This window comes from Astyanax mexicanus, chromosome 19 (assembly GCF_023375975.1).
Source record: "Astyanax mexicanus isolate ESR-SI-001 chromosome 19, AstMex3_surface, whole genome shotgun sequence".
Classification (NCBI taxonomy): Eukaryota; Metazoa; Chordata; class Actinopteri; order Characiformes; family Acestrorhamphidae; genus Astyanax; species Astyanax mexicanus.
Window position 1 is genome coordinate 42,705,494 of NC_064426.1, and position 26,016 is coordinate 42,731,509.

General features: G+C 37.6%; 1 protein-coding gene across 2 annotated transcripts in view; it reads left to right on the forward strand.

Annotated features, from left to right (window-relative positions):
* The window catches only part of prkcab (protein kinase C, alpha, b), a 217,513-nt gene that overhangs the window by 50,501 nt on the left and 140,996 nt on the right, over nucleotides 1-26,016 (forward strand). For both annotated transcript variants that reach the window (XM_049468131.1, XM_049468132.1), the window contains exon 3: nucleotides 21,353-21,435. In XM_049468131.1, coding sequence (XP_049324088.1) covers nucleotides 21,353-21,435 — 83 coding nt within the window. The remainder of the gene's footprint in view (nucleotides 1-21,352; nucleotides 21,436-26,016) is intronic.

Genomic DNA, 26,016 nt, shown 5'->3' on the forward strand with positions numbered 1-26,016 from the left:
TACTTGTTTTACGGGCCAAACAGGTGGGGGGCTTGGCCAAAACTCCCTTATTCTGTCACTTCTGAGTAAAAAGAGTGTTTCTTTTTAATTTGAAATTGTGATACATATCGATATCGACTGATATGGAAAACTATATCGTGATAAGATTATTTTTTTTTTATATCGCCCAGCCCTAACCCGGGTCCAAACAAGGGAAGCGCTAGGCAAAGAGAGTAGTCAAAAACAGAAAAAATAAAAACGGTCGGCAAAAATAAACAATAAGTACTAGGGCAAGGCTAAGGAATAGTCAAAAATGCAAAAACAGGTCAGAAACAAAAGAGTAACAAACAAAAGAAATGTGAGGTAGAAGAGCTAGAATCTAGATTTAATTCCAGGTAACAAGAAACAGAAACAGGGTGGTATTTATACAAATAGCACCAGGTGTGAGTAATCAGAAGCTTGGTGAGTTAGAATGCCGTAGATTCATGTGATCAGCAGAAGGTCTGGTGTAGGTGCATGCTGGGAGTTGGAGTCTTTAGTGTGTGTTTTAGAGTTTATGGTTTTTGCTTTACCACCTACCATCATATTGTAATCACACCCCCTTCACATATTGCAATAACTGTCATCAAACAATATACAGTATTGTACATCCCTATTATATGTCCATATGTCACTGCGTCTCGTAGTGTCTCACTGTGTCTCCCAGCTTCTCACTGCGTCTCGCAGTGTCTCACTCTGTCTCGCAGTGTCTCACTGCGTCTCGTAGTGTCTCACTGTGTCTCCCAGCTTCTCACTGCGTCTCGCTGTGTCTCACGCTGTCTCGCAGTGTCTCACTCCGTCTCGCAGTGTCTCACTGCGTCTTGCGGTGTCTCACTCCGTCTCGCAGTGTCTTACTGCTTCTTGCGGTGTCTCCCAGCATCTCGCAGCGTCTCTTAGTGTCTCCCAGCATCTTCCGGCATCTTTTGTTGTCTCTTAGCATCTCCCAGTGTCTCCCTGCCTCTCCCAGCATGCCCTGGTGTCTCCCGGCATCTCTCGTCGTCTCCCCGTGTCTCACAGCGTCTCGCAGCGTTCTCTCTGAGCAGTCAGAACGCTCATTATTTAAGTCAGAATGGCAAAACTGTGCTCGCATTAAAAACTGCACGGATTGCAAACTGGCGGCAGCAGTGGCTGCTGAGAGATGCGTGGGTGTGTTTATCATAGTAAGATATATTTATAATGTCACTGTGTTATCGTTCTGTCATATTCGAGTATATGTATTTATATTTATAGCTCATATAGAGCACTCAGCACAGATAACTATAAAACTCTGTATAACTGCATGCAGTTATAGTGAATAATTACAGGCATAATCATTTAGTGATCTATAGTTGAGCCATCAACTGTGCACCGTGTAGCTTGATTTAGGGTGTGTCAGTGTATCTTTGCTATCGTAACGACGGGAAAAGTACACCTTGCACATCTCGAAACGCTCAAAAGGCATGCACTAATTCTCTTAATTAATCATGGGTGTGGTTAATTTTGGATGTAACGTGATATAAACCAATCAGAGTGTCTCTGTTGCTCATCATTCTCTTTAAGAGTAGAGCAGGTGAGCTCTGACTTTGGTGGATTGCTATTGTAACGGTGCAGCTACCTGGACGTGTTCAACAAACTCTTCTCAGCAGAGGAAACTGAGCTGCTGGTTGACGCTGTGAAGGAGCTCCAGCAGCTCATTTACGGGAACAGCAATGTTATTTTATTTACTATTCTGTTTATTGTTGATGTAAAAGTTGCAGCTCAGCCAATGAAAACCCAAAGATCAGTGCCTCAGAAAATTAGAATATTATATAAGACCAGTTGGTACTTTTAGAGCAGTACAGGCAGTGTGCCAAGTCCTGCTGGAAAATGAAATCTGCATCTCTATAAAAGTTGTCAGTAGCAGAGGGAAGCTGTAAGATATGAACTGCTGTAAGATTTTGTGGGAAAACAAAACTGCACTGAGTTTAGACTTGATAATAAAACACAGTGGATCAACAGCAGCAGATGACAGACATGACTCTCCAAACCATCACTGATCATCAGTACATTTTACATTTCATTTAAAGGAAATCAAGGGAGCAGAGTCTGGAGGAAGAGTGGAGAGACACACAGTCCAAACTGCTCGAGTTCTAGTGTGAAGTTTCAACCAATCAGTGATGATTTATGGAGATGCGGATTTCATTTTCCAGCAGGACTTGGCACACTGCTAAAACTACCAAAACTACTAACTTTGATTTTACCAAATTGAAAATTGAAATTAAAAACCTCTGGAATATAATCAAGAGGAAGATGGATGATCACAAACCATCAAACCACCAAACTGAACTGCTTGAATTTTTGCAGCAGGAGTAAAGCAACATAAAGTTATCCAAAAGCAGTGTGTAAGACTGGTGGAGGAGAACATGATGCCAAGATGCATGAAAAAAACTGTGATTAAAAACCAACCAGGGTTATTCCACCAGATATTGATTATTTCTGAACTCTTAAATCTTTATGAATATGAACTTGTTTTCTTTGCATTATTTGAGGTCTGAAAGCTCTGCATCTTTTTTGTTATTTCAGTCATTTCTCATTTTCTGTAAATAAATGCTCTAAATGAGAATATTTTTATTTGTAATTTGGGAGAAATGTTGTCTGTAGTTTATAGAATAAAACAACAATGTTCATTTTACTCAAACATAAACCTATAAATAGCAAAATCAGAGAAACTGATTCAGAAGTGGTCTTTTCTTTTCAGTGTGTGCATTGCTACTGAGTACTGTGGTTTTGAGAGTATACTCCTGGGGAATCGGGGGTCTCCGGGAGCAGTAATGGCTCAGACCTGGTTCTCTGGCCCGGCGGGGATCCTCTGCAGGGTAAAGCGAGTGTGAACAGAGGCAGATCAGGCTTGCGTAAGAGCCCGGCTGCTCTCGCGCCAGCGGATCCCGTCGGCTTTGATGTCTTGAGGGGCAGCCTGCATGTGTGTGCTTGCGTCGGTTCGCCACGCTGGATTAATTGGGAGCTGTGGGCGGATCTGTGTGATGTGTGGATGTGCATGTCATATCGGGTGATGCTCCACAGAGCCGGCCTCGGGTACAGGAGGTCTGTTATAGAGGCAGAGATCAGTATAATGTGGCACAGCTCTGTAAAAATGAAGAGACCACTTCAGTTTCTGAATCAGTTTCTCTGATTTTACTATTTATAGGTTTATGTTTGAGTAAAATGAACATTGTTGTTTTATTCTATAAACTACAGACAACATTTCTCCCAAATTCCAAATAGAAATATTCTCATTTAGAGCATTTATTTACAGAAAATGAGAAAAAGATGCAGAGCTTTCAGACCTCAAATAATGCAAAGAAAACAAGTTCATATTCATAAAGTTTTCAGAGTTTAGAAATAATCAATATTAGGTGGAATAACCCTGGTGGATTTTAATCACAGTTTTCATGCATCTTGGCATCATGTTCTCCTCCACCAGTCTTACACACTGCTTTTGGATAACTTTATGCTGCTTTACTCCTGGTGCAAAAATTCAAGTAGTTCAGTTTGGTGGTTTGATGGTTTGTGATCATCCATCTTCCTCTTGATTATATTCCAGAGGTTTTTTTTTTCAATTTGATAAAATCAAAGAAAATCATAATTTTTAAGTGCTCTCTTGTTTTTTCCAGAGCGGTATTTACACAGAGATAGATAGTCTTTCCTAATGAGTGCCAGTTTCATCATCATAACTTTTTCCATTGTCTTTTTTACGACTTTCAAAGCTCCTACCTTCATTTCTTAAGCTATTGTTTTCTTTACTTAGTTGAGTAATTCTAGCTTTTTCTTCACTGTATACCTGTAACTCTACCTCTTCACTACTTTACAACTGATGCTCTCAAACACTTTATTAAGAGACACCTTCAAATAAAGACTCTTGGAAACTAGAGAAAAAAACTGCTACAGGAAGACGTCTTTAGCTCAGATTAACATGATTAAGGACTGAGTCTCAGATTCAGCAGAGAAGAGAAGAATTAGAATTAGAGTTAATCTAACAGGAGAAGAAGAACTGCAGTAATAAAGTCACTGATATAATAAAAAATCTAATTAAAAAGACAATAGGGGCGTCGTAAACTAATCTAAAACTTTTAACCAGTAGTGTATTTGTCTTCTTTTCTACAGAATGTAAGGGAATGTATAGTAGTAACTTAAAAGTGTTAAACAAACCAAAATACTCTGTGAAGAAGCATTTAGCTGCTCTTATCTGGAGAGCTGTTAGCTTGCAGTCTTTCTGATGAGCGCCAGTTTCATCATCATCATAACTTTTTCAATGGTCTTTTTAGCGAATTTTTAAAGTTCCTACCTTCATTTCTTAAAGTCATTTCCAGAGCTATTCACTGTATACCTGTAACTCTACCTCTCACTTTACAACTGAGGAAGACGTCTGGCTGACCCACATGGAAACAGCAGCTTTAGCCTTTAGCTCAGATTAACATGATTAAGGGCTGAGTCTCAGTTTCAGCAGAGAAGAGAAGAATTATTGGAGGACTGACAGGTGAAAAACTGCAGTAATAAAGTTGGTAAAAAGATAATAAAAATCATAAAGACCATATAGGTATCCTAAACTAATCAAAAAGGTTTTAACCGGTATGTGTATTTAGCTTCATTTCTTCAGAACGTAAAGGAATTGAACTATTTGTCCATCTTTTTTACCCAGTCATTGAATCCCAAACCACAGTAGACAGTAGAAAAATCCATTTTTTATATAGTGTGGGGTACTCACAGTGTCTCTGCGACCACAGCACAATCAAAGTGCCTTTACCTGTCCACCTGAATCAGAGTGGGCTTCAGCGAGCGCACCTCCAGCCCGGCAGATCCGGGTAACGCCGGCGAGCCGAGAGCTCGGGTCAGGCTCTGTCAGTTCTCAGTGTTCCTGAGATAACGAGATGGAAAACAGGAGAACACAGCCGATGCTGTGACAGTGGCTTGGATCTCATCAATTATCTCGCGCCGCCAGCCTCGCCGTCACGTTCGTCACGCCCCAAACACATCAAACTCTCCCAGAGCCGTCGCGCCTTCAGACCAATTACTCAACACCTGCACTGACTGGTGGGTTTTATCGGTGAGTGCTGGTGAAGAACTGGTGTAAAAGCACAGGTAGGAGATTATAGTATTGGATTATTTACAGAGACTCCTTTGAGCAAACCAATGGCGACAATCCAATGGCGACAAACCAATGGCGACGTCGACAAGCAAGAAAAAGGAACCTTGAGAAGAACATAATAGAAAGTCTCGAAATAGAAGAAGCTAGCAGGCTAGACTAGTACACATATATATATATATATATGAAGAGTTTGATTCCAAAACGTGATAAACGCCATTTAAAAAAAAAAATGAGTTAGAGCCAGAATCAGAATGTTATGTGAACACTCTTGAAAAGCCAATATTTTATAATTTTCATCAAAACGCCACATCCGCCGTGTAATACTGCCCTGCTTTCTCTCTTTCTTTCCAAAACACAACAAACGCCTTGATTTCCCACAGAACGCCACATCTCCACTCATCCAATCACAGGGCAGCATTCCACAAGCTATCTAATGTAAACATCATAACACGCGCCCTGTTGAGCCGGCCGGAATTTCGTGTAGCCTACTTTCACTTTCGTTTTTCACTCTCAAAGGAGCCTGTTCGTGAAGCAGTTATTGGAAAAAAGAGAAAGCCATCAAAAAAGTCTCATGTACCTGAAAAGGTAAAGAAAATGAGGCATTCAGGAGGGGGGGAAATGCCGGCTGTCATCTGCAGTTCACACACACACACACACACACACACTATAAAACACCACACTACACTACACTACAGCACATTAATGTAACGTGATTTTGGGGATTTTATTGTCTTAATGTTGTTCGTTAATGAAATTTTGCACTTTTTCGAAAAGAAATGTTTTGAAATTTGTGTTTTTAGGCCCAATGGTCAAACTATTATATTCAGATGTACAATTTACTGTTATTTATTATTGTATTTTGCACATTTTCAGTCAAAAAAATTTTCTATTGATGCCAAAGGATATATAAGACATTTTGAAAAAAAAAAAACATGGCATGGATTTATTGCGTTTTGCGAAAAAACGATTTTTTTTTTATAAATCTTTAAATATTAAAATATTGATTTGATTTTTTGTGTTATTTTAACCTTAGTATGGTATTTGATAGTTTGAAACAGAAAACGGTGTTTTTCAGCCTACCACCTTTTTACTCAAATTGATAAAAATGGATTTACAGCGTTTTGGAACCAAACTCTTCATGTATTCATATTCATATTCAGATCTGTTTGTTCAGTGATGCTCTGGGCTGTAATGATGCTGCTGCTGCTGCTGATGATGATCTCACCGACTTTACAGAAAGTGTAAGAGAAACAGAGAGATAGAAATAAATAGAGGGTATAAGAAAAAAAAGAAAAAGAGAAAGAAATGGAGGGTATGAAAGAAAGAGAGAGAGAAAAAAAGAGAGAGAGAGAGATAGAATTGGAGGATATACAAGAGAAAGAGAGAAAGAAAGAGATTGAGGGTATGAAGGAGAGAGACAGAAAGAGTAAGAGAGAAAGAGAGAGAGAGAGAGAGAGATGTGGAGGGTATAAAAGACAAGAGAGAGGTATAGAAAGAGGGAGATATAAAGAGAGGGAGAGTATACAAGAGAAAGACAGAGAAAAAGAAAAATACAAAGAGAGAAAGAAACAGAAAGAAAGGGAGAGTATGAAAGAGACATAGAAAGAGAGAGAGAAATAGAAAGAAAGACATTAAAGAAAGAGACAGAGAACAAGAGAGAGAGAGTGGGAAAGGAAAACAGTGAAAAAAAAGAAAGAGATAGAGAGACGTAAAGAGGAAGAAGAGAGATCCTGACACGCTCAGTTGCCTTGGCGACATTAGGATGACACTGACAGGCGGTAGCGGGCTCACCCACGCATCGTCAAGTACTCTCACACACACACACACACTCACACACACTCACACACACTCACACACACTCATACACACACACACACACACACAGGGATGGGCGGGGTCAGTGAGCAGTGTGTAGCGGTTAATGTGCTGAGGGACGGAGGGACATCACACTGTCCATAAAGAGCCGGGGAAGACCCGCGTCCTCCAGCGCCGGCTCAATAACCTTCCCAATATAGCGCTGTATATATTTATATATATATTTATATATATTAAACCCGTTATTCAGGCAGACAGTGAGCAGTCAGCTGCTGAAACCTGCATCCTGAGGGCGATCCTTTGTTTTCACCGCTGTGCTTCTGCAGATCAAACAGTATGAGCACTTGTTTCCATAGCTACAGTGTTTTACTACATTTGAATCAAAGAAAAAAACATAAATAATATATGCTAGCATGTCAGGGTGCTGTTATATAAAAAGAAATAACCAATTAATGAAATAAAGCATTCAGCATCACTTATCAGGCTCAGTATCAGTTTACTCAGTTTTATTATCGCTTTACAAACTGTCTTTGTATCTCTGTTTTCTGGTTGAAAGATACAAGCTGTACAGGACTAGAATAGTAACATTAACTGAAGCTTGATTTAGCGCGTGTGAGTGTGTCTTTGCTATCATAATGACGGGAAAAGTACACCGTGCGCGGCTAGAAACGGTACACAAAATGCATGTACTAATTATCTTAATTAATAATGGGTGTGGTAGGTTTTGGGTGTAATATGACATAAAGCAGAGTGTCACTTGCTCATCATTCCCCCTTCATTCATTCAAACTTTGTTGGATTGCTATTTTAAAGATGCAGCTACCAGGACGTGTACAACTCTCAGCTTCTCAGTATGCTAAAATCCATTGCTTCTCTTAAATGTGCTGAAAAAGAACAATGTTTGGCAGGGTGTAAGATAGCTATACATCACAGCGAGCCTTTCCATGTAAATTTCACTCATGTGATCAACTGTAGCTTTCTGCATCTCAAATTTAAGTTTAACTTAACATTAATTAGTTTAATTAGTTCTACCTTAGAAATTCGCAATTATTGATTCCATCACTCAACCCAGACAGTGAATATCGGACCACTAACTGGATTCCCCTCTCAAGAGTGCATCACTCAGTTCAGTACAGTTTCCGAGTTCCAGGTCACAGCATAGCTAGCAAACACTGCTAATGACCATTTAAACTCTCTCAGCTGGAGACTGGAGTTCCTCAGCGTTTTAAATAGTGATCAATGTCAGCGTTAAAAACATTAAGCTGTACATTAAATACTCTAAAACACTGTAAAACACTCTAAAACCTTATAAAACATTCTAAAACACACTAAAATACTCTAAAACATTATCAAACATTCTAAAACACTATAAAATACCCTAAAACATTCTAAAACATTCTAAAACACACTAAAACATTCTAAAACATTCTAAAACACACTAAAACATTCTAAAACATTCTAAAACACACTAAAACATTCTAAAACATTCTAAAACACACAAAAACACTCTAAAACATTAAAAAATACTCTAAAACACCATAAAATACTCTAAAACATTAAAAAAATACTCTAAAACACTATAGAATACTCTAAAACATTAAAAAATACTCTAAAACATTCTTAAACACTCTAAAACACTGTGAAACAAGCTTAAACATTATCAAACATTCTAAAACACTATAAAATACCCTAAAACATTCTAAAACACACTAAAACATTCTAAAACATTCTAAAATACTCTAAAACACTATAAAATACTCTAAAACACTATAGAATACTCTAAAACATTCTAAAACATTCTAAAATACTCTAAAATATTCTTAAACACTCTCAAACACTGTGAAACAAGCTTAAACATTATCAAACACTCTAAAACACTATAAAATACCCTAAAACATTCTAAAACATTCTAAAACACACTAAAATACTCTAAAATATTCTTAAACACTCTCAAACACTGTGAAACACGATTAAACATTATCAAACATTCTAAAACATTCTAAAACACTATAAAATACCCTAAAATACTCTAAAACACTATAAAATACTCTAACACATTGTAAAACACTCTAAAACATTCTAAAATACTCAAAAACACTCTAAAATACTCTACAACACTCTGAAATACACACTCCTAGATTGCCTGATTACTCTGTATGTAAGAATACACTAATTATACAATCCAAATCATTAACTGTGGTTATTATTTAATATTTTGAAGAGAATTTGAGTGATGTAAAATAATGAGTGTATTTGTGTTGTTGTGTAATCTCCTAATGGGACTGGAGCTGGGAGGCAGGAGGAGTGTGATTCATGGTGGGACCGGGTTCGGGTCCGGATGGGGCTGGAGTGGGTTGTTCTGTTGGTTCTGGTTGTTTGCAGTTTTAACTCAGTGCAGCTGCGTTATATATGATATGCCTATTTGCTCATTAGCATATTGCAGCTCATGCATTATCAGTGCTGTAAAGGATAATATTGTAGTAAATGATGTATTGTGCTGCTGCTACAGTCTGTATCTTCCCCCCAGACTCAGGCTGGTGCTGAGCTGTACCCGGGGCTGTGGATTGGCTGATTTTGGGCAGAAGAAGACTCATCATCAGATCAGAAAGCAGATTTTTGACAGATCATGATTTTTGAGGGAGTAGATGGAGAATGATTGCTGTTTGAACCAGTAATTATGTATGGTTCTCTATGAGTGGATATGCAGATTGATTAAGTAAAATATATACAGTAGATATAGTGAGTAGAGTAGGTACAGGAGCTAACTAGGTCCTGTAGGTAAGTAGAGTAGGTGCAGTAGATACATTAAATACAATAGATACATTAAATACAATAGATACATTAAATACAATAGATACATTAAATACAATAGGTACATTAAATACAATAGATACATTAAATACAATAGGTACATTAAATACAATAGGTACATTAAGTACAGTACATACATTAAGTATAATAGATACATTAAGTACAGTACATACATTAGGTACAATAGATACATTAAGTACATTAGATACATTAAGTACAATAGATACATTAGGTACATTAGATACATTAAGTACAGTAGATACATTAGGTACAATAGATACATTAAGTACATTAGATACATTAAGTACAATAGATGCATTAAATGCAGTAGATACATCAAATACAATAGATACATTAAGTACAATAGATACATTAAGTACAATATTTATAACAGGTACAATAGATACATTAAGTACAATACATACATTAAGTACAGTAGATACATTAGGTACAATAGATACATTAAGTACAGTAGATACATTAGGTACAATAGATGCATTGAATACAATAGGTACAATTTAAACATTAAGTATGGTAGATGCATTAAGTAAAATTGATATATTAAGTACACTAGATATATCAAATACAATAGATACATTAAGAACAGTAGATACATTAAGTACAATAGATACAATAACTACAGTAGATACATTAAGTACAATAATTAAAGCAGGTACACTAGATACATTACCCACAATAGGTACAATAGATACTCTAAGTACAGTAGATACAGTGGGAAGTCGTCCGTCTCCTCCTACTTTTGGGCGGAGGAAGACTCTGGAACAGGGTCAGCAGAGAGGCTGTGTGTTCTCACACTGAATTGTTCATCAGTTTAGAGCAGGCTATCTATAGGGGCGGCTCTAATTGCAGGGTCCGTCGTAGGTGCGCCCGCTTCAGGCCTGTAACTCGCCAGTCTATTGCCATGGCAGCGGCATAGCGGCGGGGATAAAGTGACAGTGCTGCGCTGCGTAAACAACACCCAGCTTCAGTTGTGCTCTCTCTCCCTCTTTCTCTCTCTCTCTCTCTATCATTCGCTCTCTCTCTCCCCTGAGAGCCCCATGAAATTTTGACGAGAATTTGATGCAGGAGGACGAATGGGGCTCTCTGTTATTGCTGACGGGCTGCCAGGCTAAAAACGCGGCATCATCGATCAGCTGAGAGTGTTACACTACTCCCTCTTTGCCCCCTGTGTGTGTTTGTGTGTATGTACTCACATGTACATCTCCTTGTGTGTGTGTGTGTGTGTGTGTGTGTGTGTGCCAGGCGGGTATTAGCTGGCTCTATTAGCGAAAGCAGTAACCCATACCTCGGTGTTTGAGTGCGTAAGAGGTGTTCATATCATCAGACGCTCAAGTGACTGTCACTAATGATGGAGTATTTCTTTCTACACTCATTCACAAAAGAGTAAATCAACAGAAAGTTGGGGATAGTTGAAATGCAGTGAAGGTTGCAGAACATTTATATGTACCTACAGATGTGCTACAGGCCACTTTAAGTCATTTAAAGGGCCCCAAGCAACAATCTGTACAAGATACATAGGCCTAATTTAGATTATATGAGGGTCCATATTTTGCCGACTGCAGGAATGACTAACCTGGCTGGCTGTCTGCTGTCCACAACTAGTGGGAGCACCCCCTTAACCCTTTCAGACCCTGCGTCAATTACAATGGATATCATGTAGTTTCTTTTTTCAAATTAAGCTGAACTGCTTGAAATATAGCTAAAATATTTTATTTACGTAAAAAAATTCGTGCATATTTTCTATTTATTAAAAAAATTGCTGTGGTAACTAGTAGATAATAAAGTAGTTTTAAAGTGGTTCAAATTTTAAGCACCCATCAATCTACATGTAGTAGACCTCCACAATTACTGATTTATTATTCACATAATATTACCATATTATTACCCATTTATTAGCAATCTGTAAAGTAAAGTGCTGACCACTATTCTCTATTGTCTATTGTCTTTCCTTTATAAGCTACAAATGATGCTGCATCAAACAATCAAGCATCTAAACCCCTAAACACAATCACTCCCTCTGGTGCGCACCATTTAAAAATGAGTGCAATACACCCCTGACTATAAAGAAGCACATGTTTGCAGCCACAAGAAGAATATAAAAAACACATTACACAATAGCATACTATAATATTACATATTTAATTATATATAATTATATAAATGATAAGTTTTTTTTTATTTTACCAAATTGAAAACCTCTGGAATATAATCAAGAGGAAGATGGATGATCACAAACCATCAAACCACCAAACTGAACTGCTTGAATTTTTGCACCAGGAGTAAAGCAGCATAAAGTTATCCAAAAGCAGTGTGTAAGACTGGTGGAGGAGAACATGATGCCAAGATGCATGAAAAAAACTGTGATTAAAACCAGGGTTATTCCACCAAATATTGATTATTGAACTTTTTTCTTTGCATTATTTGAGGTCTGAAAGCTCTGCATTTTTTTACTCAAACATAGAGCTCAGAGCTGTATCTCTCTCTCTCTCTCTCTCTCTCTCTCTCTTATTAAGACCGTTGTTGATTGTTTGTCGTAACACAATAAATCATCCTCCACTCCTCCGTCCATCTCCTTCCTCTCCCGTAGCTCAGTCAGGGCTGATGATCGTATCGATCGCTGGACGTTTCCGTCGTTAGTTGTGTCGCTTCTCTTTTCTGAACACATTCTCCCACATCGATCTCCTTCGTTGTTGTTGAGTCATTTGTCACTTTTAAGGGCTCGTTGTTCTGTTATACTCTTATACTGTATATGTGGGTGTGTGTTTGTGGAGGAAGAATAATATTACGTAGAAGAAAATATTGAATAAATGTATGTGTTGTGTTCATTTTTTTAAGTATGCTGTTTAGTTGTAGTAGTGTAGTGTAGCAAAGTAGATAATGCTTTGATCTATTTTTTTTTTATACATGAGTAAAACCCACAGTTCTTATGTCTTTCTTTCAACAATGGTTTAATTATTGCCACTCTTTCGCAAAGGCCAAATTTATAAAGTGCATGAATAAAAAAAGTCGACTTTTTATTATTTTAAGGTAACTACTGCTTGTTACCATTAATTTACTATTTTCTTTATTTTTTTTTGATGAGTAGAAAATATGCACATAATTTATTACATATATAAAAGGTTTTAGCTATATTTAAAAAACTATCAAAAATTTAATTATTACTAAAATATTAACTTATTATTTTTGAAGACTTGTTACCATAATAGTACTTATTACTCATTACTTACTTGTTACTAATCTGTTACCTTTACAATTACTGATTTATCATGTTTTAGTAACACATACAAAATGGTCAATTAATTAATGTGTAAATACGTACTTATTACTTGTTTCCTTAATACTAATTATAGTCAATTAGTCAATAGACTCTCCTGATCCACCTGAGCTGTGGATCTCTGCAGCTCCTCCAGAGTGACCATGGACCTCGCGGCTGCCTCTCTGATTAGTGCTCTAATATTATTATTTTTGATTACTCGATTTGTTACGGAGCTATTACATCTATAATTACTGATTTATCATGTTTTAGTAACAAATACTAAATGGTCAATTAATTAATGTGTAAATACTTACTTATTACTTGTTACCTTAACACGAATTAGTCAACAGATTAGTCGACGGATTCTCCTGATCCACCTGAGCTGTGGATCTCTGCAGCTCCTCCAGAGTGATAATATTACCTCCACAATTAGTAATTTAGGAAATTGATATTTAATTTATGAATAAATACAATTTGTTACCATAATATTACCATGTTATTACCCACTTTATTACCCAATAGTATTGTATAGTTAATGTATCGTGTGATGTGATTGGCTGTCGGTGTGGTGTGTGTGTGTGTTAGGGTGTGTATTGTGTAGAGAGAGAGTGAGGGAGCTGACGGGCGAGAGAGAGGTGTAAATACCCGCTAGGCCGGGCTGTAAGCTGCTCTTTTGTTGTGGCAGCTCTTTTATCGGCTGCCCTCGCGAGTTTCACTCCGGCTCAGGAAACAAAGCCCTCGGTAATTAATGCTAACCGCGCTAGCTCACTCAGCACAGCGCTAAATCCCTCATTAACGGGGATTCTCCACAGCTGTAAACATGATACTATAGAGGGGAAATGAGGACCTCCACGTCGTACATCAGTCTAGTGTCAACTCTATTATTAATTCACCAATAAAACTTTATTTTTTTTATAATTCTGTTTACGACAGCAACAGAATCAGTTCAGTTTTTATTGTTTAGATGAGATGAGCTACATAAAATATACCTTGTATATTGCAGAATCACTATATATATATATATATATATCCTTAGGTTATTGTTCACCTAACACTACAGAAGTATCTGGATTACACCGTTTTGTTCCGCACTATAAGATGCACTTAAATTCCTTAAATTTTCTCAAACATTATATTTAAAATGTATCAATTTTTAGGAATATTTGTGAAATATTCCGTTCTGATTATACACTTTAAGAACTTTTAGGAACTGTGAGAACTATCAAGACGTTTCTAGGACTGTCCAGAATTGGCAGAGCTTTCTACAGTATCCAAGGTGGTTGCTATGGTGTTGCCAGGTAGTTACTTGGTAGTTGCTAGGTGGTTGCTATTAGGGTTGGGATAAAATATTGCTATGGCAATATATAATATACTTTTTGTTTGCTATACTGAAATCGGTAACACTTTTTACAATAGGGGTACATTTATTAACACTAGGAGTGGGACAAAATATATCAGTATCACAATATATTGAATAGTTTTAATTTGCGATACGTTACACTATGTAACAGTTTTACATATAGTTTTAGTTTCCACATGTTTAGTGTGTTTTCCTAATTCTTTGTGTCAAAATTAGACAGAGAAAGGGAAGAAAGGGAAATATATTATTCCCAATAAACTCTGCTTTTCTGTTCCGTGCAATGATATTTGAAATATATAATTTTTTAGGAATATTTGTGAAAAATTCAGCTCTGATATATAGACTTTAAGAAGCTTCTGGAAACTGTGTGAACTATCAAGAAGTTTCTAGAACTGTTCAGAATTGGCAGAACTTTCCACAGTATCCAAGGTGGTTGCTATGGTGTTGCTAGGTACTTGCTAGGTGGTTGCTATGTTACCTCAGGTGTTTGCCGGGTGGCTCTGTTGGTACCTTAGGTGGTTGCTGTTAGGGTTGGGACTTAATATCACTATGGCAATACATTGTATAGTTTTAGTTTTAGAGGTTGTTGCTATGGTATTGTTAAGTGGGTTTATGTTTTTTCATGGTATCCAAGCAGGTGGCAGTGGTGTGGTGTTGCCAGGTGGTTTCTATGAGTTTTCAGATACAGTGTTTTGCTACAGTGTTGCTAAATTGTTGCTGATGGCTGCTGTAGTATCCCAGGTGGTGACTATATCGGTGCTAGATAGTTTATATGGGACTGCAGGTGGTTGCTAAGGTGTTGTTAAGTGTTTGTGTTATTGCAAAGTAGTTGCAAAATTGTGCAAAGTGTTTTTATTGTATCCCAGGAGATGTGTTGATGTGGTGTTGCTAGCTGGTTTCTATGAGGTTTTGGTGGGTGGTTGCTGAGGTGTTGCTTGATTCTGTGATAATCCATCCCATGCAGCTCCAACAACAGTGTCTTCAGGGCTCAAAGCTCTTGAGATGTCAGCAGCAGTGTGTGGGCGGGCATTGTCCTGCTGGATCAGTGTGTGTGGGAAAGTGTGTGTGTGTGTGTGTGAAGTGTGTGTGTGTTGAGAAGTGTGTGTGTGAAGTGTGTGCTTAGAGAGTAGCGTAGCCGCAGGTGTGTGTGATGCTAAAGCTCTTCTGTGTCTTTACACTCGGCCGGCCTATCACACTCCACCTGCCACCTGTGAATCACACTGAAATACGAGCTCCACTACTCAGCCTGTGGAGTACACACACACACACACACACACACACACACACACACACACACACACACACACACACACATATATACACACACTTATATACACACACTTAAACACACTCATACAGACAGAGACAGAGAGAGAGCTGTAGTTAGTGCTGGATGTGTATTCAGTGAATGAACTGTGAAAGGTGGTGACAGTAGCAGTGTATTAAGCAGTACATCCTCCTTACGGTTTGCACACACACAGGGTTGATGTGGTATCCCAGGTGGTTGCTACATTTTTAAGGAGTCACTAGATTGTTGCTGTGGTGTGGCTGATTCTATTATAAAGTTGGTTGCTATAGTATCGCAGGTGATGGCTATTAGGTTGCTAGATAGTTTCTATGACTTTAGAGGTTGTTGCTATGGTGTTGGTAAGGTTTTTATGGTATCCAAACAGGTGGCAATGGAGTTGCTATGTAGTTTCTTTGAGTTTCCAGATACAGTGTTGCTACAGTGTTGCTAAGTGGTTGCAGGATGGTCGCTATAGTATCCCAGGTGGTGGTAATTTATATGGGGTTTTGCATGTGATTGCTATGGTGTTGTTAAGTGGTTGTTAGGTGGTTGTTATGGTGTAGGTATAGTAGGTGCTTTATATGGTTTTAGAGATTGTTGCTGTGGTATTGCAAAGTAGTTGCAAAGTGTTTTTAGTTGTGTAGTATCCCAGGAGTTTATTGTGGTGCTGCTAGGTGGTTCTTATGAGTTTTGCTGGATTGTTGCTGTGGTGTTGTTGCAAGGTGGTTTATATAGTGTTGCTGGATGGTTGACACTGTGTTTCTGGATGGTTAATATGGTGTTGTCAGGTGGTTGCTGGATGGTTACTATGGTGTTGTGAGGTGGTTGCTGAGTGGTTGATATGGTGTTGCAGGGTGGTTGATATGGTGTTGTGAAGTGGTTGCTGGATGGTTTATATATTGTTGCTGGATGGTTGAAATGGTGTTTTGAGGTGGTTTAAGCCTGCAGGTTTCAGGCAAGATCACGCCAGCCCTATTCTTACCAGTTTCTGTCCCTTTTAGAACAAGCTGTTTAAGGGCTCTGTCACGTTTATGCAAATAAGCTTTTGCTGGCCACGCCCCTTGTTTACACTGAGCGCTTACCACATGTTAGCGTTAGCTTGTGCTAAATGGCAAAACAAGCTAGTTCATTATTTGTCAATATTTGTAGTAGTAGAGTTCTTTCCACAGACAGTAGGTACAGATCCCTCACTCAGACAAAGTCTGCTGGCTAATCCTGCTGTTTACCAATCACGTGTACTTTCTCACCTGCTGTTCTGACGTGGATGAAGCTGAAAGTGAGAACGCTGAGGTTGAGGTTGAGTCTGTAGTGTAAATGTCATGCTAAGCTGAGCAGCCCCCTGTGGACGGGCTCTGTTTGCTCGGGGCTGTGTGGAGGCGGATGGCGCGGTCGGTCTGGGCGGTTGACGGGGTATTCAGGTGGGTTTGCCCGAGCTCATCGCTGCAGGGGGTATCGATCGGTCAGTCCGCATTACACCTGATCCAGTATTCAGCCGAGCCGTACACAGAGGGGAGCACGGAAAGGTCAGGAATGTTTTAAACACACACACACACACATACACACACACACACACACACACACACACACACACACACACACACACACTGTTTTCAGCCTCAGTTCAATTAAATCAATCAGCACTCTCAGAGTCTCAGTCCGTGTTCACCTTTACTGCTGTCCGTCAGAGTTTATCACCAGTATAATCATAGTTTTTAATAATCATAAAACTACAACTGTCTTTGCTATCGTAACGACGGGAAAAGTACAGCTTGCGCTACTTGAATCGCACAAAAGGCATACATACAAAAGGCATTATTTTTAAGTGGTGTAGCTGATTCTCTTATTTTACAGGTGGTGGTGCTATAGTGCCCAGGTGGTGGCGATTTTGTTGCAAAGGTGGTATCAGTGGCTGTACTGGTGGTTGCTATGGTGGTTTTTAGGTGGTTGTTGTGGTGTTGGTACAGTAGTTGTTTTTTTTCATTGTTTTCAGAGGATATTGCTAAGTAGTTGTTAAGTGGGTTTGTTGTGCTTGTTTTTTTGTAAGTTTACTGGTGGTCGCTATGGTGTTGTTAAGTTGTTGCTGGACGGTTGCTGTGATTTCCCAGGTGGTTGTTATAGTGTTGCACACACAAAGTTTTAAGCGCTTACTAGATGGTTGCTATGGTGTTGGTGAATCAGTGTTTTTTATGGTGTCACAATAGGATGATATGGTGTTGCAAGGTGGTTTCTATGATGTACAGGTGGTCACTGTTGTGTTGTTAAAATGTTGCTAAATGCGAGCCATTAATCGTGCAACATGCAGGTAGATTTAGGGCGTGTCAGTGTGTCTTTGCTATCGTAACGACAGGAAAAGTACACCTTGCACAACTCGAAACACAGAGTAAAAGGCATGTTATTCTCTTAATAAATCATGGGTGTGGTTAACGTGAAATAAACCAATCTTGTCTCTTGCTCATCATTCCTTTTAAGAGCCAGGTGCGCTGTGACTTTGGCAGATTGCTATTTTTATGGCGGAGCTACCTGGACACAAGACTTGAATTAAAACTGAAATTTATTTTTTAACAAATTAAATTCCTCACAAAAAGCATACGTTATATACAGTGTGGGTCGAAGAAAAAAAAACAATGTGGGCTTATGTAAAGCTTCCACCTGATTAATATTCCAATATCTCAAAATTCTGAATTAAAATGTTTATTATATAAAGATGTATTACACACAGAGTTTAAGTGTTTATTCTTTTATTGTTGATTATTGTGGTTTACAGCCAATGAAACCCCAAAAATCAGTATCTCAGAAAATTTGAATTTATATAAGACCAATTAGCACTTTTGGCAGTGTGGGCAGTGTGCCAAGTCCTGCTGGAAAATGAAATCTGCATCTCCATAAAAGTTTATCAGCAGAGGGGAACGTCACACTGAACCTCAAGCAGCTTGGACTCAACATTTTGGATTTCATTTTCCAGCAGGACTTGGCACACTGCCCACACTGCCAAAAGTGCTGATTGGTCTTGATATATAAGATTCTAGCTTTCAGAGACACTGATTTTTGTTTTTGTATTGGCTGTAAGCCATAATCTTTATCAAAAATAAAATAAATAAATGCTTAAATGCTGATCACTCATAAAGTAACTTTCCAATGATATTATTTTTTTAAGATGCAATAGTATATATACAGGGGTTGGACAATGAAACTAAAACACCTGTCATCATTTTAGTGTGGGATTTTAGGTTTCATGTCTAAATTGGAGCAGCCTGGTGTTTAATCTTCATTAATTGCACATTGCATCAGTAAGAGCAGAGTGTGAAGGTTCAATTAGCAGGGTAAGAGCACAGTTCTGCTCTAAATATTACAATGCACACAACATTATGGGTGACATACCAGAGTTCAAAAGAGGACAAATTGTTGGTGCACGTCTTGCTGGAGCATCTGTGACCAAGACAGCAAGTCTTTGTGATGCATCAAGAGCCACGGTATCCAGGGTAATGTCAGCATACCACCAAGAAGGACCGACCACATCCAACAGGATTAACTGTGGACGCTGTAAGAGGAAGCTGTCTGAAAGGGATGTTCGGGTGCTAACCCGGATTGTATCCAAAAAACATAAAACCACGGCTGATCAAATCACGCAGAATTCAATGTGCACCTCAACTCTCCTGTTTCCACCAGAACTGTCCGTCACCACAATCAATTATTGTGCTCTAAAACCAGGTGTTTCAGTTTCTTTCTCCAACCCCTGTATATATATATATATATAGACCCCTATATAGATATGATACGATGCAAAGACGAGACTGTAAAAAAGCTCTATTGTCCTTCATAAATAAATGATTTTTAAATGCATTAATTTGTGGATCAGCCCGTCACTACAGCACACCACACACTGCTAAACCTCTTCCTCTGAATCCTGTCACTTCCTGCTGGAGTCTGAATCAGTGAAACGCTGTGTTTCAGCTCAGAGACACGAGGAAACACCAGGAACTCCTGAGCAGCAGCGATTCTGAACATCCTCACGAATACATTACACTGAAATTGGACCCCAGAGAGCAATTCCTGTCTGCCTGTGTTAACATCCACACTTCCATTACTCCCTCTCTCTCTCTCTCTCTCTCTCCCTCTCACACAGCCTCTTTCGCTCACTCAGACATTATACGGCTCAGTGAAAAACACCTTATGTTTAACCATATTCATTTCTTATGTTCAGAATTGTAGGGTTTTTCTTCTTCTTCTTCTTCTTATTATTATTATTATTATTATTATTATTATTATTATTAACCCAGGCTTTCAGATATTTCCCACACTACTCATATATAATATAAATCTTAATTTGCTCTGTAAATTTTAATAGATATTTAATGATATTTGAATTAATCTGACCATATTTTTTTATCAAAAATCTACTTAGCGCCTGTAATTCCTTTGTATTTTTTTGCTTGTACGGGCTATAAAACCTTATTAATCTTTAAATATCTTATCAGGAAATAATATATATATATATATATGAGCTAAGGTGCTTTTAAGCTGAAAGTGCAATAATTCTAATGTTGTGCCGAATTGCATTGTGTAGACTGATAAATATACTGTATGATATATAGTTTACAGTATTTGATAGTAGGCTTATTTTATTGGAATGAGCAGATGGTCCAGAAAATAGCTTAAAAAAATAAAAAATACATCTGACATCATTAGCTCCGCCCACACTTTTTTTTAAATCACCTGATCACTAAAAAAACGTCTTTTGCATGTTTTACAACAATTGTATTTACTGTATTGTGTTGCCTACCACTAGGTTTTTGTATTATTTAGTGAATAATGCTTACTGATACGTTGCTTATTATTTGATTGCCAGTAATATCCTATATCAGGTATCTGCCAAAATCTACCATCTCTATCCATTGATGCTGTGCCAATCTCCTGCATGCTGCCAATGATGCTGCCAATGATGCTGCCAATGATGCTGCCAATGACAACGGCTGTGCATGTTAAACATCAATTAATACACACATATATTAGCTTGTTCTTGTATATGTGTGTATACTATATATCCAGGGTCTGGATAGCTTGGAGCGATTCCCGGAGCTCCCGTACTGAAGCGAGGTGTGTGTTTGTGTGTGTGTGTGTGTGTGTGTTGGTAATGCTGCCACTGCTGTTGCCATTTATTAGCAAGGTGCTCACCGTTTTCACACGTATAGCTCGAGGCTGCCAGCACCATGTGACCAATTTCACCATTACCCTTTTACTACTATCCTTTTCATTTACTATGGGAAGCATCGGCTCCGTCAGACGCAGTAATGCAATGCATCGTGGGTACGGCAGGTCAAGCCCGGGGAATGCGATTCGATGAAAAGTTGAGCCAAAGTGAACTTTACACGATGCGTCTATCCAATAAGGGAGCAATTGTTTGGCTGATACGTGTTCTCAGCGCAGCGTATAAAAACATTTTAGTTTCTGCTTTTAAAGTGTTGCAGAGAAGCCTGGAAGAAAAGCCAATCACTGCAGTTTCAGACTTCCTGTCCTTTATGATCAGTACCTGCTGATTTACAGAGACTCTGATCTGTACAGCTATCGAATAAGTAGGATACGCTGGTTGCATTTTTGGCTTAATTTGTGTATATACAGTCATTCTCTTAAAAATCCAATTAATAATTCACATTTTTAATCATTTTTCTCTTCTACTTTTCTGCAGTGTGCTGTTTCGTGGTGCACAAAAGGTGCCATGAGTTTGTCTCATTCTCCTGTCCAGGAGCCGACAAGGGTCCAGACACAGACGTGAGTAAAAACACACCAGACTTTATATTTTATATATTTTCCATTGCTTTATATCACACCTGTTCTGTATGGGATGGTCATGCATTTCCACCAAAAGAGCTCTGTTTGTGGAAGCTCCTTTTGGGCTTATAAGAACCGTGGTGCTTTTCAGTATATCATACGTCACCAACAGAGGGCGCTGCACAGCGGCGGTGAACAGAAATGGTCACGGTTCCCGTTGCGAATGAACGTTCCTGGTTCTGAAAACTACTTTTGGTTACCTTCTTTTCAAGTTTCCACCTGTTTGAATGGGGAGAGGTCAAAATACTGGAAACCTAACATCAGATTGTCGTTTGAGAAACATATATTAAATCACTGATGAAATCTGATGAAAACATCATAAACCGTGTGCAGGATTTGAATCAATAATGTACAAAAAAAATCTATTTTTCAGCTTGTTTTGGCTACTGCACCTGCGCAGATCTCCACATTGACCCAAGTGGAGCTCTGCTGAGTTATGAAAAAGCCCACTTAATTAATACAGTCTTTGTGAAGAAATTGAAAGTGTGAAAAGCTGTGGGTCACTCGTAAAGTGAGTGGGGTTTATAGTATACAGTATGTAACAGGTGAAATCAATATTCAGGTGATTGGCGTCCGGGTAGATCCGTGTTCAGTGTCATGTGATGAAGATTTGGAGTGATGTCAGTATGTCTGCTGTGACCGTGCATATAAATCTATGTATAACCACTGAATTTATTCAGCAATGAAGTTATGTAAACAATGTTGCTGAATGAAAATCCAGCTTCCTGCTAATTAGTGCAGCCTGAGATGTCACCTGCATGTTTTTCACAAACTACTGTTTACAAACTATTGTAGATACTGTAGATAACGTAGGTACTGTAGATAATGTAGAGACTGTACATAGTGTATATACTATACTGTAGATCATGTAGATAATGTAGATACTGTAGATAATGTAGATAATGTGGATAACGTAGGTACTGTAGATAATGTAGATACTGTAGATAATGTATATACTATACTGTAGATCATGTAGATACTGTAGATAATGTATATACTATACTGTAGATAATGTAGGTACTGTAGATAATGTAGATACTGTAGATAATGTAGGTACTGTAGATAATGTAGATACTGTAGATAATGTATATACTATACTGTAGATCATGTAGGTACTGTAGATAATGTATATACTATACTGTAGATAATGTAGATACTGTAGATAATGTAGATACTGTAGATAATGTATATACTATACTGTAGATAATGTAGATACTGTAGATAATGTATATACTATACTGTAGATCATGTAGGTACTGTAGATAATGTAGATACTGTAGATAATGTAGGTACTGTAGATAATGTAGATACTGTAGATAATGTATATACTATACTGTAGATCATGTAGGTACTGTAGATAATGTAGATACTGTAGATAATGTAGGTACTGTAGATAATGTAGATACTGTAGATAATGTATATACTATACTGTAGATCATGTAGGTACTGTAGATAATGTAGATACTGTAGATAATGTAGGTACTGTAGATAATGTAGATACTGTAGATAATGTATATACTATACTGTAGATCATGTAGGTACTGTAGATAATGTATATACTATACTGTAGATCATGTAGGTACTGTAGATAATGTAGATACTGTAGATCATGTAGGTACTGTAGATAATGTAGATACTGTAGATAATGTATATACTATACTGTAGATAATGTAGATACTGTAGATAATGTATATACTATACTGTAGATCATGTAGGTACTGTAGATAATGTAGATACTGTAGATAATGTATATACTATACTGTAGATAATGTAGATACTGTAGATAATGTATATACTATACTGTAGATCATGTAGGTACTGTAGATAATGTAGATACTGTAGATAATGTATATACTATACTGTAGATCATGTAGATACTGTAGATAGTGTATATACTATACTGTAGATAATGTAGATACTGTAGATAATGTATATACTATACTGTAGATAATGTAGATACTGTAGATAATGCAGAACTATAGATATTGTAGACAATTTAGACCCTATATATACTGTAGATAATGTAGATACTATACTGTAGATACAGTAGATAATGAAGATACAGTAGATAATGTAGATACTCTAGATAATGTAGATTCTCTAGATAATGTAGATTCTGTAGATAATGTAGATACTATACTGTAGATACAGTAGATAATGTAGATTCTGTAGATAATGTAGATAATGTATATTATGTAGATATTGTAGATAATGTAGATAATTTAGACCCTATAGATACTGTAGATTATATAGATATGATATAATATGATACGATATGATATGATATGATATGATAGGATGTTGTGGATGGTAATGTACGCTCGGCTCAGCCCGGCTGCAGTGTGAGCTAGCTGTGCAGTTAGCCGTGACTAATGATTATTAGCGGATATTTAAACAGGCGGTCGATGGCTCGTGGGGAAAAGTTTCATTAGACAGATTGTGGGTTCAGGGATGTAGAGTTTCCCCTCTCTCTTTCTCTCTTTCTTTCTTTGTTTTCTTTTTCTTTGTTCTCTGTTTTTTTTCTATTATCAGCAAGGCACGTCCTGATGCTCATTGCTATCTTACACCCTACCAACAGTATTTTTTTTATGCCTTTCGTCTGTCTCATTTGACCTCAGAAAATCCAAACTCTTGCATGGCATGCATTTTTTATTGGCACTATACAATTATAATTTAATTGGCACTATACTAACAATAAATGATCTTTTTACATAATATAGTTTCTAAGAAAAACTATTATATGTGTCCACATATGAGGACTCTAGTTTTATATTACGATAGAACACAATTAGTGAATAAGTCGCAATTAGTGATGATGTGCATAACATTTATTTGGTGTCTGAACAAAACAGCATTTTTTTCCTGAGTGCAAAACAAAGGAAGCAACAACAATTTTGCCTCTTTGAGCTAAAATATGGCTCATTTGAAGCGCTGCTTCTACAAGAAGACATAACAAAGTCAAAAAAAAACTAAACATTTAAATTTCTGTACAAAATCAAATCTGTAATGTGTTAAACTCTAGGTGACAGTGTAATGGCCTCATACGAGGACACCAGGCCTTTGTAGAGCAAAATTATTGTTGTCGTCTAGACAACCCAAAATGTGAAATTATTGAGATATGATCTTATAATATTAAGATATGATCAGATAAATTTCTGCAGTTTTGCTTGTTTATCTTGGCAACAAAAAACACAGGAGCTCCACTGACTGAATACAACCTAGACAGATAGCGTGAACAGTCAGATGTTCATTGCTATCTTGGCAACAAGTGCACAAACCCAACTTTTACATCAACTTTTACCTCAACGATAAACAGAATACTAAATAAAATAACAATAACATTGCTGTTTCCATTGGCTTTTTCATCACTGCCACTTTTGAAACTCCGCAGTTGACTAACATGCCGATTCAGGATTTTATGCTGATAGGTGGGACTTTATCTAAAAACAGATTATATGCTAAGCAATTTTAAAAACCTCCCATTATATTTTGATATTTGATGCCATATATTGAAAATGTATCGCAAATTAAATCTCTCTCTCTCTCTCTCTCTCTTTTTCTCTGTATGCCCATCTTGCTTGGCTTAAGCTGGAGTCTTGCAGATGGCCCCGCCCCCTCTCTAAACCTTTCCATATGTCTGTTGTTTGGCTCAGTCTGACTCAGCCCTGATTGGCCGGCGGTGTGTCAGCGAGTGACTCAGGGGGTCTGATGGTCTTGTTACCCATGGGTCCCGTCTCTTTCTGGACATAAAACACATGTCCACTGTCCAGAGCACTCATGCTTTGATCTGCACAGCATCAAAGCAAATTTAACCCAAAATAGGTAATAGCATATTCAATAAATTTACTTAATTTTAATTTAAATTATGCAGTAAAATATATATATATTTTTTTTAGCAAGATCATGAAGTGAAACACTCAGTTCTGGCATTAGCCAACAGGAGCACAGTTTTCCTGATCACTGCTGATTACTGTTGCCACTTTTGAAGCTCCACAGTTGACTGACAATGGATCACAATTCACCAACCACAATTATTTCCTTTAGAGCATTACTTGTTGTAGCATTACAAACAAAACCGACTTTATCTATAAACATACTATATGCTAAGCAATAAGAAAAATCTTAGTTAAATTTCAACAAGTGCGTAGACTCCCTGATTACTGTTGCCACTTTTGAAGCTCCGCAGTTGACTGACAATGGATCACAATTCACCAACCACTAAAGCCACTTTGACGCTTCACCTCTTGTAGCATTACCAACAAGATGATTGGTTGTATGCTAAATTGCAGAACTTTATCTATAAACATACTATATGCAAAGCAATAAGAAAACCACTTTTGAAGCTCCACAGTTGACTGACACAATCACAATCCACCAACCACAATTATTTCCTTTAGAGCATTACTTCTTGTAGCATTACCAACAAGATGATTGTCTGTATGCTGAATAGCAGGAATTTATCTACAAACATAATATATGCTAAGCGCTAAAAAAACTCTTAGTTAAATTTCTACAATGCGC